The sequence below is a fragment of the Palaemon carinicauda genome, chromosome 8 (assembly GCF_036898095.1).
Source record: "Palaemon carinicauda isolate YSFRI2023 chromosome 8, ASM3689809v2, whole genome shotgun sequence".
Taxonomy (NCBI): domain Eukaryota; kingdom Metazoa; phylum Arthropoda; class Malacostraca; order Decapoda; family Palaemonidae; genus Palaemon; species Palaemon carinicauda.
In genome coordinates this window covers 76,793,873-76,813,734 of record NC_090732.1, presented here as the reverse complement: position 1 = coordinate 76,813,734, position 19,862 = coordinate 76,793,873, and the positions used below count along the sequence as shown (strand labels likewise).

The 19,862-nt window shown below is 37.1% G+C and overlaps 1 protein-coding gene across 4 annotated transcripts in view; it reads left to right on the top strand.

Moving 5' to 3' along the window:
• Window positions 1-19,862, top strand: part of LOC137645762 (betaine--homocysteine S-methyltransferase 1-like) — a 152,415-nt gene that overhangs the window by 132,033 nt on the left and 520 nt on the right. For all 4 annotated transcript variants that reach the window (XM_068378669.1, XM_068378666.1, XM_068378668.1 and 1 more), the window contains 2 exons: window positions 18,056-18,284; window positions 19,704-19,862. The exon at window positions 19,704-19,862 is cut by the window's right edge and continues 520 nt beyond it. In XM_068378669.1, coding sequence (XP_068234770.1) covers window positions 18,056-18,284; window positions 19,704-19,791 — 317 coding nt within the window. In that variant the 3' untranslated portion in view covers window positions 19,792-19,862. The remainder of the gene's footprint in view (window positions 1-18,055; window positions 18,285-19,703) is intronic.

Sequence of the window (19,862 nt, the reverse complement as noted above, 5' to 3'; positions counted from 1 at the left end):
TATGTTACGCCAATTCGCTCTGTAGGACAAGGACATGTGCTAGGTATACGGGAAACGTTAGTTAGAAAAGTTAAGGTTGGTTAGGGAAGGTAAACGACACAAAGAAAGGTAGACCAAGGTACAAAATGTTACAAATTAGATGCTTAGCTAGCAAAATTAGTTGACAGAACGAGTACACCGGCGCTCTAGCTGAGCAGTAAACACGGTCGTCTAAACAACAAAAAACCTTAGTTCAAGTAGCTTAGAACTTTCTGGTATAAGTGGATTCCGCCACAACACGTAAGTGAACGGATCCGAGACAAAGCGAAGTTCCTACGACAAATTCTAGTCTTTCTGTAGAGAACATTCAAGCAAAAAATTAACCTGATTACGTAGCTCTTTCCTTAAACACGTGGTTGATACAAAAACATCATGATGATTACAAATTTCTCTTCCCAATTAAAGTCTGGGCATTACACATTCGACAAACTGGCTGTGTGCGTGTGGGTAAGTGATATAGCGAGTTACTATATGCTTAATCAAGCTGATTAATTACGTTAATGCTTCACAAGTCAAAGGTAAAAGATCCGGTTCGAAGGACCACTCGTGTGGAGAATTTTTTATGGTATGTTCTGAGTGGGAACTTAGTCCGGGAAAGTCTCCTTTTAACAGTTACATAAAGTTCAACAGGGGAGGATATGAGCACTTACTCTCGGGGCACAAACACCCTGCTAATACTTTACTGTCACAATTCACTAACCATCACTCTCAAATACAAAAGGGAAATTTACTGTCCAGAGGCCGGAGTACTCCACACGTAGAAATATCAATAATTTATGGCCTACTCTAGCTTTGTCAGGTCTATAGTCATCTCATTCTCAGGCTCTGTTCCGGCTCCGTCCCAGCTATCCCAATGAAATGCTGGACAGGTATTTTACGTTAATGTAATCAGACAAAATCCAAAATGGGAGCAGTGATGTAAAGTAGTTTAAAAGTTTAAAGATAAGGATCTTTACCTTCGAAGCAAATATATTAATGCAAAGTTTCTCGCTGTTACCACCTATAGACTTACTCTTCAAATATTCCCAGTTTAAACAATAAATAAATGAGGGAGCAAAAATACTAAGAAGGTTTAATTAACCTAATATTGATTTGTTCAAAAATTTACATCGAAGAAACGGACATCTTAACAAAGATAAAAAATGGTATCAAAAGAATGCAATTCAAAATGATGAAAATTAGTTAGTTAGACACGTGGTCTGCAATAATAAAAAATCGAAATGGGGTCGGACACGTGGCCCATGTGACCCAGAGACTGTGTTAGTCTCCAAGCAAGAAATAATAATGGAAAAATATTTACACACAATCCCACCGCACACAGTCCGAATAGTGTAAAAGCCAGGTTCCCTATCAAGTTAAAATTAGTCTAAGCTAAATAATGGGGGAATAACTATGGCCATTGATGTAGTACCTGCACTCCTTTGAGATTAGTCCTATGCCCGTGATAGCTGTTGACCTGGTTGTCGCACTAATTGGCACATTGCACTCTTGCCTGGCTCACCCCAAGAATCCTCGTTGGCTACAACTATGGTATCCCAGGGTCCTCTTCTTCTCAATCTCTCCGACCGGCAGCAATCTTTTGTGAGTCGAGTTTTGGGAGAGAGAGGGGGGGGGGGGTGAGCCAGAGGTGCACGGGTTCAATGACCAGGCAGGTCAGTAGGCCAGGGCAGCTTCTCGTTGAAAGGGGTCGACGCTAAGGTCGAAGAGATCACCTGGCTTCACCTTGCCAAACAAGTGACGGTCATGATGCGCACGGTAATCCATTGGGGGTGCCATATCGGGACTTCAGGACAGGGCAATGTATTGTTGCAAGGAGTGCAGAGGAGGCAGGATTTTGTACTGAATACTTTAGAGAAATCTTGCTGCTCTAAGGGAGTTTATATATACAATAATCCTACCTATTCTGGCTTGCTAAAAATTAATATTTAAAATGATTAATTAGCAATGGACTGGTGCTATGGGCATACATCTTAAAATTAACAAACCTTAATTGGTATTGAGAAATATAAGATGCATTAATTCAGCAGTATTGGAATTTATATAAAAAATGCAGTTTAGGAATTTAATCTCGACCCATGTAGTTTAAGGAAAGAACCAACATACGCCGGGGTTACCACTAAGGCCATCTGTTGTGCGTATCTACGCTGTGACGTCACGAGCATGGCGTGCGCCACTGTCAACAAGTTTAAGTTTAGAATAGTCCTTCCTATGTTTCGTTAAAGAAAATTGAATGTAGGAGAGAACGCTTAAGGGGTAGCTATAGTATTAGTAGAAGAGAGCTAAAAATACGATTGAAAGAAGAAGAGTGAAGAAAATTCTTCACACCCTGGGGATAAAGGGGAGAAAAAAGGGAGAGGGGTTAGTTCCGGCAAATGCGATTCAACTACTTGTTAGTAACTTAGTATGAGTGAGATAAGGCTACTGGCTGAAGGATGAGTGAAGTTGTTCTCACATCAACGTCCATTTAAAGTTAACAAAACGCTGTTAACGTTAATTGAAATCAATCGAGTCAAAAGTTATGCTTTCACGTGAATTTGGGGAATATTGAACCACGCAGGCAATGCTTCACGAAAGCGTTAAGTTAAGCATATGATCAGTTTTAACTTTAAACGTACGATGCAATAATAATAGAACGATTAGAAGTACTCAGTTCTTCTCACCCTAGGGGTACGGATAGAGCAAACAAAACGTAAGCCAATAACGGTCGAGTTCAGCAACAATTCAGGCCAAATGACAAATTGAAAATTATGGGGGTGAATCCCAATCCCTGTCTGACACCCAACATTTTACATGAAATGTCTTTACATATAAAATGACTGGCGTGATGAAAGCTTTGAATTCGTCGCCTGACAAAAGGAGAAAAGTTACCTCCTTCTCGGCGTTAAAAGGTGAAAAGTTATTTGACACTAGCCTGAATGATAAATCGAGACGAACTAGGTCTATGGGGACATCGTTTTTCTGACAGCTTGGGTCTTGGATGTCGTCTTTAACAGAAACGTTTAAGATGGGAACATTAAAAACAAAACTTATTTTCAGCACGAGCTGAAGATGTCAGGGGGATTATAGCAACATGACAAGTTGTCAAGGCAAAAATTAAATTTACGCTTTGAGAGTAAAGCAAGTGATTGACCTGGAAAATGCTGCTGTACGACTTGGCAATAATAATAAATGCTTAAAGTTACGCCATGTATAACAGAATGAAAATAATGAATGACGTTCAATGTACCGTTATCCTCAAGCAAGGTGAATCGTAAACAGGCTCTAAGCTCCGGTGCTAGGTCTACATGCGTGACCTTCACTAAATCCATCATCAGCGCAAAAGGTTCCTTTCTGACAACTAAAGTCTTAACCTTGCGATCACGCAGCTCGTTCTGAGAGCGGGTTTCAGATTTTGATGTGGATATTTTATCGTCAACACGGGTTGGAGCGGAAGTTACGGGCTTAAGAACTGGACAGTCAGGCAACGTGAGCACTGGTCCATGGGATGGTACGACTTTAATGAATGACTCTACCGGTACAAGCCTCTGCTGGCTATCACGCACACGGTTAAGTCTGGTGGTATTTGCGCTACCACTTGGGGGGTCCATGTTAAGACTGTGAATGAGTTTTTCTCCGGGACGGACTGTCACCGGCGGTAAAGATAAAGGGGCTTGAGGGCGATCAAACGCTGGCGGCTTAAGGTTTGGAGATGAGGACGGAGCAGGTGGGGCTGACACAAAATTACTAATCATATGCCGTGTTGGCAACATAGTATTGAAATGTGAAGATTTTACAGGTTGAGGAATTGATATAAAATTATGAGCATTGTGCTTGACTGCTGATATATTAGAAGTAACAATTAAGGGACTATTAATAGCGTTTACAACAGGACGTGTCACTGAAGGTTTTACCCTTGAAGAGGAACACGATTGATTATCTTTAATTATTAAATTGGGATGAGCCATGAGGCTATTAAAAGCAATCTCAATTTTACTTGAACAGGCAGCAAGCACGGGATAATTTAATTTGACAATAGGATGGTCGTAATGACGTCTCCAAAAATTCTTGTAATTAAAAAGTTCATCTCTTACTTTACTAATTTCACTTTTAAAATGACCCATGGCTTCAGGACCCATGTTGGGAAAATCTACTGAAGCTAGAGCATGAAGTGCTAGGTCTGCTTCTTCACAAACAAAGGTGAATGTTAATTCCTGTTCCTTAAGTCTAGCGTTAATCTCCTCGGGGCTAAGCGTTTCCGCCTTAGGCGGTGGAGGGTTGTTTACGTTAAACATGAAGTCCGCCATCTTGGAATGACCACGTTTTGATGAACGGATTCGTGGAAGCAAACAAAGGGTAACTGAATTATAAAGGAATGTAAAAATGAAACTTTACAAATTTACAAGGTTGATAATTGAACATTTAAATTTACTCATGATGGGAGGAAAATGGTTAAATGGACAAAAAACATATAAATCATGAAATTACTTTAAAATTCAAAGTGACCGGGTCCAACAAAGCAGACGATGCCCAGGTCACGTGACGTTAAAGACTTTGCTAAAATGAATTATATACGCACCTGGCGATAAATGATTGAATCAAGTTACTTGAAAGTAAAACATTAGAAAGCACATGGGCTTATGAATGCAAAGTATTAAGTTAAAAGTTAAAGTAACAGGTCGAGGCTGACACTGTTGTGACAATTTCACAATTACGGGCGCACTGGGGCAGCCACTGAACTACTCAAAATGTAGATAGGTGCACGAGGCAACGAATTAGCTTTTAAAGTGCACTCTCGTGGAGGCTAAACAAAAATGAGATTTCCCTCACGCGGAGGTAAAACAAAAATATCGTCGATAAAGGACACAAATAATATCTCCTCGCTAAAGGAAATTAAATGAACTACACGCAGTAATTCACTTACGGTAGCAAACAATTACGCACCCTTAGTTTGGGCTGTAAACAAGATCCGCCATCTCGGAACAAACACGTGGAATGAAACGGACTTGGGGTTAAGTTTCTACGTTACTCGTAAGAACACTTAAAATTATGTTACGCCAATTCGCTCTGTAGGACAAGGACATGTGCTAGGTATACGGGAAACGTTAGTTAGAAAAGTTAAGGTTGGTTAGGGAAGGTAAACGACACAAAGAAAGGTAGACCAAGGTACAAAATGTTACAAATTAGATGCTTAGCTAGCAAAATTAGTTGACAGAACGAGTACACCGGCGCTCTAGCTGAGCAGTAAACACGGTCGTCTAAACAACAAAAAACCTTAGTTCAAGTAGCTTAGAACTTTCTGGTATAAGTGGATTCCGCCACAACACGTAAGTGAACGGATCCGAGACAAAGCGAAGTTCCTACGACAAATTCTAGTCTTTCTGTAGAGAACATTCAAGCAAAAAATTAACCTGATTACGTAGCTCTTTCCTTAAACACGTGGTTGATACAAAAACATCATGATGATTACAAATTTCTCTTCCCAATTAAAGTCTGGGCATTACACATTCGACAAACTGGCTGTGTGCGTGTGGGTAAGTGATATAGCGAGTTACTATATGCTTAATCAAGCTGATTAATTACGTTAATGCTTCACAAGTCAAAGGTAAAAGATCCGGTTCGAAGGACCACTCGTGTGGAGAATTTTTTATGGTATGTTCTGAGTGGGAACTTAGTCCGGGAAAGTCTCCTTTTAACAGTTACATAAAGTTCAACAGGGGAGGATATGAGCACTTACTCTCGGGGCACAAACACCCTGCTAATACTTTACTGTCACAATTCACTAACCATCACTCTCAAATACAAAAGGGAAATTTACTGTCCAGAGGCCGGAGTACTCCACACGTAGAAATATCAATAATTTATGGCCTACTCTAGCTTTGTCAGGTCTATAGTCATCTCATTCTCAGGCTCTGTTCCGGCTCCGTCCCAGCTACCCCAATGAAATGCTGGACAGGTATTTTACGTTAATGTAATCAGACAAAATCCAAAATGGGAGCAGTGATGTAAAGTAGTTTAAAAGTTTAAAGATAAGGATCTTTACCTTCGAAGCAAATATATTAATGCAAAGTTTCTCGCTATTACCACCTATAGACTTACTCTTCAAATATTCCCAGTTTAAACAATAAATAAATGAGGGAGCAAAAATACTAAGAAGGTTTAATTAACCTAATATTGATTTGTTCAAAAATTTACATCGAAGAAACGGACATCTTAACAAAGATAAAAAATGGTATCAAAAGAATGCAATTCAAAATGATGAAAATTAGTTAGTTAGACACGTGGTCTGCAATAATAAAAAATCGAAATGGGGTCGGACACGTGGCCCATGTGACCCAGAGACTGTGTTAGTCTCCAAGCAAGAAATAATAATGGAAAAATATTTACACACAATCCCACCGCACACAGTCCGAATAGTGTAAAAGCCAGGTTCCCTATCAAGTTAAAATTAGTCTAAGCTAAATAATGGGGGAATAACTATGGCCATTGATGTAGTACCTGCACTCCTTTGAGATTAGTCCTATGCCCGTGATAGCTGTTGACCTGGTTGTCGCACTAATTGGCACATTGCACTCTTGCCTGGCTCACCCCAAGAATCCTCGTTGGCTACAACTATGGTATCCCAGGGTCCTCTTCTTCTCAATCTCTCCGACCGGCAGCAATCTTTTGTGAGTCGAGTTTTGGGAGAGAGAGGGGGGGGGGTGAGCCAGAGGTGCACGGGTTCAATGACCAGGCAGGTCAGTAGGCCAGGGCAGCTTCTCGTTGAAAGGGGTCGACGCTAAGGTCGAAGAGATCACCTGGCTTCACCTTGCCAAACAAGTGACGGTCATGATGCGCACGGTAATCCATTGGGGGTGCCATATCGGGACTTCAGGACAGGGCAATGTATTGTTGCAAGGAGTGCAGAGGAGGCAGGATTTTGTACTGAATACTTTAGAGAAATCTTGCTGCTCTAAGGGAGTTTATATATACAATAATCCTACCTATTCTGGCTTGCTAAAAATTAATATTTAAAATGATTAATTAGCAATGGACTGGTGCTATGGGCATACATCTTAAAATTAACAAACCTTAATTGGTATTGAGAAATATAAGATGCATTAATTCAGCAGTATTGGAATTTATATAAAAAATGCAGTTTAGGAATTTAATCTCGACCCATGTAGTTTAAGGAAAGAACCAACATACGCCGGGGTTACCACTAAGGCCATCTGTTGTGCGTATCTACGCTGTGACGTCACGAGCATGGCGTGCGCCACTGTCAACAAGTTTAAGTTTAGAATAGTCCTTCCTATGTTTCGTTAAAGAAAATTGAATGTAGGAGAGAACGCTTAAGGGGTAGCTATAGTATTAGTAGAAGAGAGCTAAAAATACGATTGAAAGAAGAAGAGTGAAGAAAATTCTTCACACCCTGGGGATAAAGGGGAGAAAAAAGGGAGAGGGGTTAGTTCCGGCAAATGCGATTCAACTACTTGTTAGTAACTTAGTATGAGTGAGATAAGGCTACTGGCTGAAGGATGAGTGAAGTTGTTCTCACATCAACGTCCATTTAAAGTTAACAAAACGCTGTTAACGTTAATTGAAATCAATCGAGTCAAAAGTTATGCTTTCACGTGAATTTGGGGAATATTGAACCACGCAGGCAATGCTTCACGAAAGCGTTAAGTTAAGCATATGATCAGTTTTAACTTTAAACGTACGATGCAATAATAATAGAACGATTAGAAGTACTCAGTTCTTCTCACCCTAGGGGTACGGATAGAGCAAACAAAACGTAAGCCAATAACGGTCGAGTTCAGCAACAATTCAGGCCAAATGACAAATTGAAAATTATGGGGGTGAATCCCAATCCCTGTCTGACACCCAACATTTTACATGAAATGTCTTTACATATAAAATGACTGGCGTGATGAAAGCTTTGAATTCGTCGCCTGACAAAAGGAGAAAAGTTACCTCCTTCTCGGCGTTAAAAGGTGAAAAGTTATTTGACACTAGCCTGAATGATAAATCGAGACGAACTAGGTCTATGGGGACATCGTTTTTCTGACAGCTTGGGTCTTGGATGTCGTCTTTAACAGAAACGTTTAAGATGGGAACATTAAAAACAAAACTTATTTTCAGCACGAGCTGAAGATGTCAGGGGGATTATAGCAACATGACAAGTTGTCAAGGCAAAAATTAAATTTACGCTTTGAGGTTAAAGCAAGTGATTGACCTGGAAAATGCTGCTGTACGACTTGGCAATAATAATAAATGCTTAAAGTTACGCCATGTATAACAGAATGAAAATAATGAATGACGTTCAATGTACCGTTATCCTCAAGCAAGGTGAATCGTAAACAGGCTCTAAGCTCCGGTGCTAGGTCTACATGCGTGACCTTCACTAAATCCATCATCAGCGCAAAAGGTTCCTTTCTGACAACTAAAGTCTTAACCTTGCGATCACGCAGCTCGTTCTGAGAGCGGGTTTCAGATTTTGATGTGGATATTTTATCGTCAACACGGGTTGGAGCGGAAGTTACGGGCTTAAGAACTGGACAGTCAGGCAACGTGAGCACTGGTCCATGGGATGGTACGACTTTAATGAATGACTCTACCGGTACAAGCCTCTGCTGGCTATCACGCACACGGTTAAGTCTGGTGGTATTTGCGCTACCACTTGGGGGGTCCATGTTAAGACTGTGAATGAGTTTTTCTCCGGGACGGACTGTCACCGGCGGTAAAGATAAAGGGGCTTGAGGGCGATCAAACGCTGGCGGCTTAAGGTTTGGAGATGAGGACGGAGCAGGTGGGGCTGACACAAAATTACTAATCATATGCCGTGTTGGCAACATAGTATTGAAATGTGAAGATTTTACAGGTTGAGGAATTGATATAAAATTATGAGCATTGTGCTTGACTGCTGATATATTAGAAGTAACAATTAAGGGACTATTAATAGCGTTTACAACAGGACGTGTCACTGAAGGTTTTACCCTTGAAGAGGAACACGATTGATTATCTTTAATTATTAAATTGGGATGAGCCATGAGGCTATTAAAAGCAATCTCAATTTTACTTGAACAGGCAGCAAGCACGGGATAATTTAATTTGACAATAGGATGGTCGTAATGACGTCTCCAAAAATTCTTGTAATTAAAAAGTTCATCTCTTACTTTACTAATTTCACTTTTAAAATGACCCATGGCTTCAGGACCCATGTTGGGAAAATCTACTGAAGCTAGAGCATGAAGTGCTAGGTCTGCTTCTTCACAAACAAAGGTGAATGTTAATTCCTGTTCCTTAAGTCTAGCGTTAATCTCCTCGGGGCTAAGCGTTTCCGCCTTAGGCGGTGGAGGGTTGTTTACGTTAAACATGAAGTCCGCCATCTTGGAATGACCACGTTTTGATGAACGGATTCGTGGAAGCAAACAAAGGGTAACTGAATTATAAAGGAATGTAAAAATGAAACTTTACAAATTTACAAGGTTGATAATTGAACATTTAAATTTACTCATGATGGGAGGAAAATGGTTAAATGGACAAAAAACATATAAATCATGAAATTACTTTAAAATTCAAAGTGACCGGGTCCAACAAAGCAGACGATGCCCAGGTCACGTGACGTTAAAGACTTTGCTAAAATGAATTATATACGCACCTGGCGATAAATGATTGAATCAAGTTACTTGAAAGTAAAACATTAGAAAGCACATGGGCTTATGAATGCAAAGTATTAAGTTAAAAGTTAAAGTAACAGGTCGAGGCTGACACTGTTGTGACAATTTCACAATTACGGGCGCACTGGGGCAGCCACTGAACTACTCAAAATGTAGATAGGTGCACGAGGCAACGAATTAGCTTTTAAAGTGCACTCTCGTGGAGGCTAAACAAAAATGAGATTTCCCTCACGCGGAGGTAAAACAAAAATATCGTCGATAAAGGACACAAATAATATCTCCTCGCTAAAGGAAATTAAATGAACTACACGCAGTAATTCACTTACGGTAGCAAACAATTACGCACCCTTAGTTTGGGCTGTAAACAAGATCCGCCATCTCGGAACAAACACGTGGAATGAAACGGACTTGGGGTTAAGTTTCTACGTTACTCGTAAGAACACTTAAAATTATGTTACGCCAATTCGCTCTGTAGGACAAGGACATGTGCTAGGTATACGGGAAACGTTAGTTAGAAAAGTTAAGGTTGGTTAGGGAAGGTAAACGACACAAAGAAAGGTAGACCAAGGTACAAAATGTTACAAATTAGATGCTTAGCTAGCAAAATTAGTTGACAGAACGAGTACACCGGCGCTCTAGCTGAGCAGTAAACACGGTCGTCTAAACAACAAAAAACCTTAGTTCAAGTAGCTTAGAACTTTCTGGTATAAGTGGATTCCGCCACAACACGTAAGTGAACGGATCCGAGACAAAGCGAAGTTCCTACGACAAATTCTAGTCTTTCTGTAGAGAACATTCAAGCAAAAAATTAACCTGATTACGTAGCTCTTTCCTTAAACACGTGGTTGATACAAAAACATCATGATGATTACAAATTTCTCTTCCCAATTAAAGTCTGGGCATTACACATTCGACAAACTGGCTGTGTGCGTGTGGGTAAGTGATATAGCGAGTTACTATATGCTTAATCAAGCTGATTAATTACGTTAATGCTTCACAAGTCAAAGGTAAAAGATCCGGTTCGAAGGACCACTCGTGTGGAGAATTTTTTATGGTATGTTCTGAGTGGGAACTTAGTCCGGGAAAGTCTCCTTTTAACAGTTACATAAAGTTCAACAGGGGAGGATATGAGCACTTACTCTCGGGGCACAAACACCCTGCTAATACTTTACTGTCACAATTCACTAACCATCACTCTCAAATACAAAAGGGAAATTTACTGTCCAGAGGCCGGAGTACTCCACACGTAGAAATATCAATAATTTATGGCCTACTCTAGCTTTGTCAGGTCTATAGTCATCTCATTCTCAGGCTCTGTTCCGGCTCCGTCCCAGCTACCCCAATGAAATGCTGGACAGGTATTTTACGTTAATGTAATCAGACAAAATCCAAAATGGGAGCAGTGATGTAAAGTAGTTTAAAAGTTTAAAGATAAGGATCTTTACCTTCGAAGCAAATATATTAATGCAAAGTTTCTCGCTGTTACCACCTATAGATTTACTCTTCAAATATTCCCAGTTTAAACATTAAATAAATGAGGGAGCAAAAATACTAAGAAGGTTTAATTAACCTAATATTGATTTATTCACAAATTTACATCAAAGAAACGGACATCTTAACAAAGACAAAAAATGGTATCAAAAGAATGCAATTCAAAATGATGAAAATTAGTTAGTTAGACACGTGGTCTGCAATAATAAAATATCGAAATGGGGTCGGACACGTGGCCCATGTGACCCAGAGACTGTGTTAGTCTCCAAGCAAGAAATAATAATGGAAAAATATTTACACACAATCCCACCGCACACAGTCCGAATAGTGTAAAAGCCAGGTTCCCTATCAAGTTAAAATTAGTCTAAGCTAAATAATGGGGGAATAACTATGGCCATTGATGTAGTACCTGCACTCCTTTGAGATTAGTCCTATGCCCGTGATAGCTGTTGACCCGGTTGTCGCACTAATTGGCACGTTGCACTCTTGCCTGGCTCACCCCAAGAATCCTCGTTGGCTACAACTATGGTATCCCAGGGTCCTCTTCTTCTCAATCTCTCCGACCGGCAGCAATCTTTTGTGAGTCGAGTTTTGGGAGAGAGAGGGGGGGAGGTGAGCCAGAGGTACACGGGTTCAATGACCAGGCAGGTCAGTAGGCCAGGGCAGCTTCTCGTTGAAAGGGGTCGACGCTAAAGTCGAAGAGATCACCTGGCTTCACCTTGCCAAACAAGTGACGGTCATGATGCGCACGGTAATCCATTGGGGGTGCCATATCGGGACTTCAGGACAGGGCAATGTATTGTTGCAAGGAGTGCAGAGGAGGCAGGATTTTGTACTGAATACTTTAGAGAAATCTTGCTGCTCTAAGGGAGTTTATATATACAATAATCCTACCTATTCTGGCTTGCTAAAAATTTATATTTAAAATGATTAATTAGCAATGGACTGGTGCTATGGGCATACATCTTAAAATTAACAAACCTTAATTGGTATTGAGAAATATAAGATGCATTAATTCAGCAGTATTGTAATTTATATAAAAAATGCAGTTTAGGAATTTAATCTCGACCCATGTAGTTTAAGGAAAGAACCAACATACGCCGGGGTTACCACTAAGGCCATCTGTTGTGCGTATCTACGCTGTGACGTCACGAGCATGGCGTGCGCCACTGTCAACAAGTTTAAGTTTAGAATAGTCCTTCCTATGTTTCGTTAAAGAAAATTGAATGTAGGAGAGAACGCTTAAGGGGTAGCTATAGTATTAGTAGAAGAGAGCTAAAAATACGATTGAAAGAAGAAGAGTGAAGAAAATTCTTCACAGGTGGCTATGTTGTAAGAATTGCTTATAGAAGTATTAATGATATCTCTACTGGGCCAAAGAAGAAGCATATACCCTTCAAAAGGAGAGATAGAGCTCTTACGAGGACAGAAGGTGAAGAAAGGCCACGTTGGATGGAACACTTTAGCGAGGACATGAATAGGAGACATGAAGGGGGTAATTTGATTGATACACCTGAAGATGAGGAAGACCTTGATGTGTCCATGAATGAATTCAGTGTGTTTGAAGTCGAAGCTGTCATTAAAAAACTCAGGAGACGGAAAGCCACTGGTTACAATGGAATAATTGCTGAGATGATACTGGTGGAAAATGAAGTTATTTCCCAGAATACTTACAAGATTATTTTGTAGAATGTGGTATGGAGAGGCAAAACCTGATGAATGGTAGTTAGGAGTGCAGGTGAAAATGACTAAAAAAGGAGACTTGGCTGATTGCACTAATTGCAGGGGTATCAACTTACATTAGTTGTCATGAAAATATATAGTATGCTTATACTAAAGACCCCAGAGAGAAAGGTTGATGGAAACCTGGGAGATGAACAAGCAGGATTTAGAAAAGGTAGACAATTTACTGAGGAAATTTTCATTTTGAGATATATTGTACAGCAATGCATAAAATATAGTAATCCACTTTTGATGGCATTTGTGGATTATGTAAAAGCCTTTGTCAGGTTCACTGGCAATTTTGTGCAGAGCCATGTGTAATTATGGAGTTCCTGTTAAATATGGATTTTTGATTAAGTCTGTTCATGAGCATAGGAAGTGCAAAGTTAATGTTAGTGGAGTCTAATCAAATGAATTTCCAGTGAACGGCGGAGTACTCCAAGGGAATGTGTTGCCAACTATGATGTTTATCCTTCTCATGGTTTTTGTAATGTGTAGAACAGTTGGGGATGGTGGAAAAGGATTTGATTTGATTGGTAATAAGAAATTAGCTGACCTAGAGTATGCTGATGATGCTGTTCTTACTAGCAGAACACCACAGGATTTGCAATACTTGCTTACCAGAGTGCATGAAATATTACACGAGGTTGGGCTCAAGATAGATAGAAGAAAGGCAGAGATGAGGAGAACGGAATATACAATGGAAGAGGAAATATCATTGGAAGGAGAAAGAATTAATGAGGTAGAATCGTTTAAGTATTCAGGAACTATGATCTCTGTTAGAATTGGAGTTTAAGTAAAACTCGGAAATGAAATCGAATAAACTTACAAATAAGAATCAGGCTATATATCAGTTTACTGAGATCGGTTTTAAATGTATGGACACGAATCTTGGACTCAAGGCTGGCATTACGGTAAGATATAGTATGGAGTACGGTACGGTAAGATTGATGTTTAGTCTAAAAGTACGGTACGGAATTACGTACGGTAATTTTGCTTAAGTACGGTATAGTACGATTCAGATAGGGAAAAATGGGCAAAATTCCGTACCGTACCGTGCCGTACCTTAGACTTAGCTATATCTACTGTATAAGCAATTACTAATTCATACTTGGACGATTGAGTGACAGCAAAAATGGTTCTTTAAGGTACTTTGAATTTCAATGCATGTGTGTATGTGTATGTCTTGCATTACTTAATTGATATGTCTGTGTGTAATTCTTGAGGCATCACTTTACAAACATTTGCAGCATTACCCTTATAATCTAATACTGTTTATTCGGCTTCTCTACTCTGCTTGATTGTAAACGTGCCCTCTGCCTAGTACTGATCATGTTGTTGGGCTAAGTAATCTGTTCTTTAATTATTATAGGCCTATTAGCCACAGGAGCACTGAAAAATATTCCGATATAACCAGTTTCTCTAACTTGCTGGTGAGATTATTTTTCTCCTATGTAGACTGAACAAGTAGATATAGTTGAAAAAGGATAACGATTTAAAGTCAAAACTGTCAAAACAAAACAATGAAAAGAAAGAATCCCTATTCATTTTGTTCATTACAAATATGTTGCCTTGTATGTTTGTTTTCTTTGTGTTACTAGTACCGGGAGTCCTACTTAGGAACATAATGAATTTAATTCTTGTTGGTTTTTATGACAACTGAAAGTGGAGTATGTTTTATCAAGTGTTGATTCGTATAATATAGCGAGAGGAATAATGTCTGCCAATTGAACAAGCACCTTACTTTACTTGGAATTCAAGTTATACAAAAAAAGCACATACATACACGCTATATATATATATATATATATATATATATATATATATATATATATATATATATATATATATATATATATATATATATATATATATATATATATATATATACATATATATATATATATATATATATATATATATATATATATATATATATATATATATATATATATATATATATATACATATATATATATATATATATATATATATATATATATATATATATATATATATATATATATATATATGTATACATATATATATATATATATATATATATATATATATATATATATATATATATATATATATATACATATATATATATATATATATATATATATATATATATATATATATATATATATATATATATATATATATATATATATATATATATATATATATATAAACGACAACAACAACAAATGCAGCCATTTCTGTTCCACTGCAGGACGACTAAGGTCTCAGGCATGTCCTCATTCATGCCTAGGTTTGACCAGTTTCTATCACCACGCTGGCTAACTGCTGATCAGTGATGGTGGGAGATTTTTGTCTGATCGCTCATATCAACCCAACGTTGTATGGGCAGCCCTGATTAATACAGCTTCCCTGACCATGACGATATACAAAAACTTTTTACCACGTTAAGGTATCTCAATCTCATATATATATATATATATATATATATATATATATATATATATATATATATATATATATATATATATATATATATATATATATATATATATATATATATTCAGAATGTCATGTCCTAAATTGTCACCTATAGATCCATGTCAGTGTTAGCGGTGAAAGTATGACCTGCAAACAGAAAATTGTACTTTATAATGTGACATGACATTCAGTTAGGTTGTTACATAGCCTGCTTGCTAAATCCTTCAGTCCTATATGTATTTCACTGTTAGATTTTACCGAAATCAGCCACCTTTATTTAGCTTTGTTATCCCCCATAAGACTAAAGAGGTATGTGAAAGTTGGCAAATCTTGATCCTGTTGATACTTATTGCTATGAATATGTATTTGCTTAATATCGTAGTTGTTAGAGATAAGTTTTTCCTATTCTTTCCACAAATACACTCACTCACACACAAACGTACATACAGGCACATGCATGTAATTGATCAAACAGAGATTATAAATTCAGAAAATTCTCTCTTTCTCTTTCTTTAGCCACGCACGTAAACACGAACAGTAACACAAGATATTAAAAGCATGCGAGCTACTCCATTTATTGCACTTTCTGCCACCTAAGTGAGTATATACAGTACAGTAGTGCATATTCTCCGGGTTGAGGTCCATTCTAAATGAATTGAAACTAGGTATGAAGGATAATAATAGCTACCCTCATGTTCCTAATGGTTAATACATAATCACTCTTAACTAATATGTTTGATTTGAAGAAAGTCGTTAATGAAAGGTATTTTCCGGATACATGCTGCCATTATTAATGTTGACATGATTTTTTTTTTATTACTTACTTGGTAACGTCAAGTATTGGTTTAAGTTCCATTGGTGGTTAGACTATTCTATACTTTCTTTTTCTTACTAAGATTTTTGAGAGAAGAGTTCATGGTTGGAACACTTATTATGCAAAGGATCATAGTATTGGGAAATATTTTGAGTAAGATTTCATGCATAGTAATTACATGTACCAAATAAATAGTGTCTTAGAAAAATAGGTTTCATGAATCCTTATGTGAATACTCTTGGCCAATTTCGAAAACAGAAGAATAGTATTTATAAATTAACAAAGTTTTGTATCTCTTATTATTACTAGTAGTAATAGCAGTGGTATTAGCAGTAATAGTGGTATTAATGGCAATAGTAGTAGCATGAGTAGTCGTAGCAGCGGTAATAGTTCTTTTATAATTAGGCAGTACTATTAGCTATTACTAGTTTTATCATGAATATTGATATAATTGCTGTTATTGTTAATAGTCTCATCATCATCATCATTATTTTTATCAATATTATGATTATTAAACCTGAATATAGACACATGCACAAATAAAGTTCCCGTACTAAATTGCACTGATTAACTTTGGAATTTCCATAAAGAGGGAATTTTAATGACTTAGATTGTACTAGCTTATGGTATAATAAGAGTATGGAATTACAGTAGGTTATTTTTTCCTTACTGTACGGTATGAAAAAATAATTAAGGGTATCTACACGAAATTACTGTATAGTAGTTCAACCAAGTACGAAGTGCGGAAAACATTTCGTACCGTACTACCAGCCTTTGAGAACAAAGCCCTCAGAAGAATATAGGGAGTTAAATGGCACGGCCGGATTAGAAATGAAACTATAAGAGAGATTACTCGAGTGCCAAATTATGATGACACCATTGGAAGGCTCAGGCCTACATGGCTGAGGACTATGAAGCGTGAAGTAGGAGATGATGAATGGAGAAGTATTGAATTAGAAGCTCGGGATAGAGAAGAGTGGCGAAATCTAACCGAGGTCCTTTGAGTCAATAGGCTTAAAGGATGATGAAGATGATGATGATGATGATATATATATATATATATATATATATATATATATATATATATATATATATATATATATATATAGGCCTATATATATATATATATATATATATATATATATATATATATATATATATATATATATATATATATATGCATGTATGTATATATATATATATATATATATATATATATATATATATATATATATATATATATATATATATATATATAATATATATATGTATATGTATATATATATATATATATATATATATATATATATATATATATATATATACATATATATATATATGTATGTATGTATGTGTGTGTCTGTCTGTGGGTGTGTCAGTGTATATATAATATATATTATGTATATAAATACACCACACACACACACACACACACACACACACATATATATATATATATATATATATATATATATATATATATATATATATATATATATATATATATATATATATATATACAGACATACAGTATATACAGTATATATATATATATATATATATATATATATATATATATATATATATATATATATATATATATATATATATATATATATATATATATATATATATATATATTAACTATATTCATTGAATAATGATGTCATTGATCTTAGAGTACACTCATGCCGTAGTTTTTTTTTTTTTTTTAATGAAATTTATCTTGTAATTTGGCGGTTCTACTTTTATGTGTTAATTTTCTATTTATTTCAATTTACCAGAACATAGTGCTACCAAGTGCCAGCTGTACAAAGATCAGTAGACAATTGAGCTTCCAATCAACCTACTTTATTGCCCTCTCTTCCCTTCCACTTCTTACAAACAGCAATGGAAGCCAGAACGGTGTCGAGATTCGACGTCCATAAGTACGCCAGAGCAGCGTATGACTTGGGAGTACGATACGTCGGTGGATGCTGTGGGTTCGAAGCCTATCATATTCGGGCAATCGCCGAGGAATTAGCCGAAGAGCGCGGGAAATGGCCCGCCGGGAGTGCTAAGAACAAGCCCTGGGGTCAAAACAACGTCCTTAGCTCCTCGCCATTCATTAGGAAAAGGTAAGTCTTTGTGATCGATTAATTGGTTGCCGTGCACTGTCATTACACAGCACTATTAATTGAAACTGAAAAAACTTATTTTCAACCTTACAACCTGTCACAGCCTAGTCGGTGCTACTATAGCGTAAGGTCTACCACACTATAGCGTAAGATCTACCTCCCGTTAGTACTATAGCGTAAAGTCTACTGCTGAATTATTCGTCCCTCATAGATAAAACACATTTCATACATTTGTTTAAGCAATAAACACTTGATTTAAACATATCTTAGAAATGACTTAAATAGATCATTGGATTTCTAATTAAATTAAAAAAAAAGGAATAAAGGTAAAAATAAACATGTTATCATATATTTCCATACATTTATTCTAGCGATACACTCTTCGTACATCAAATATGTTATCATATATTTCCATACTTTTATTCTAGCGATACACTCTTCGTGCATCAAACAGGTTATCATATATTTCCTTACATTTATTCTAGCGATACATTCTTCATACATCAAACAGGTTATCATATATTTCCATACATTTATTCAAGCGATACACACTTCGTACATCTTCTAACAATGACACAAATAGATGTGCTTCTTGAACTGTATCCAAGAGATTGTGCTCTCTTAAAAAGGCGAGTGCTGCTTCTTCTGTCAGAATGACTCTTCTATAAAACTCCTTCAGCAACATTTTCAGTACCCTCAATCGATGATATCTCTTTTAGGCCGAGGGAAAAACTGATTTAGGAGCTGTGGTCACGCGGTAGACCTCACCCTCAACCTGGGTAGGCGACATATGGCGGTAGACCTCACACTATAGTAGCACTGTTATTTTTTATCTTATGTTTTAGAGCAGCGTAAACTGATAATGATCATTCCTCGGTAAAAGATATTATTCTGTAATTTGTATGGAAGAGCTAACTCTTGTGGCGAATTCTAAGTAGCCTATTACTTGTTCGTAATCATAGGCCTACAGTTAGAGGGATATACTTCACAAATATGATCACTTAAATTTTGACAACAGCATCGGTTACATGGTTACAAGGCAAGAAGATGAATGAAAAAAAGGCTAGCCATATGATAACGCCATGGCATGTTCTGAAATTATTCATTTAAACTCAACAATGTAAGCTCGGATTATGTAATTTATATTCTGTTTTTTATGTTTGGATGCAATATATTAACATGGTAGTTTTCATACCATTTTTACAAAGAATGAATGAAAGAATGATCGAAAATTATCTGGCACCTTCCTGCAAAATATTATTAAAACCAATATTGCCAATTAATTATTATATGAATGCAGATCACAGTAATTGGTGTAATTTTTAGGAACGCACAACTCGATAATGTAAAGAATAGGTAAACGTATTACTTTTCTTTAAAAACCTATTGAGAAGTCATGGCAATGTCTCCTCCTTTCAGGGTCGGCCGTCAGTACTGGGAATCTATTGTTCCATCTTCTGGCCGAAGCAAACCTCCCTCTCATCCCATTGATCCGAAGCCCCAATAAACCAGGCTTCATTCTCCCTTTGTAGCTGATCCTCCTCCCACGAGATGATAAAGAAGGTACTATTGTAAGTT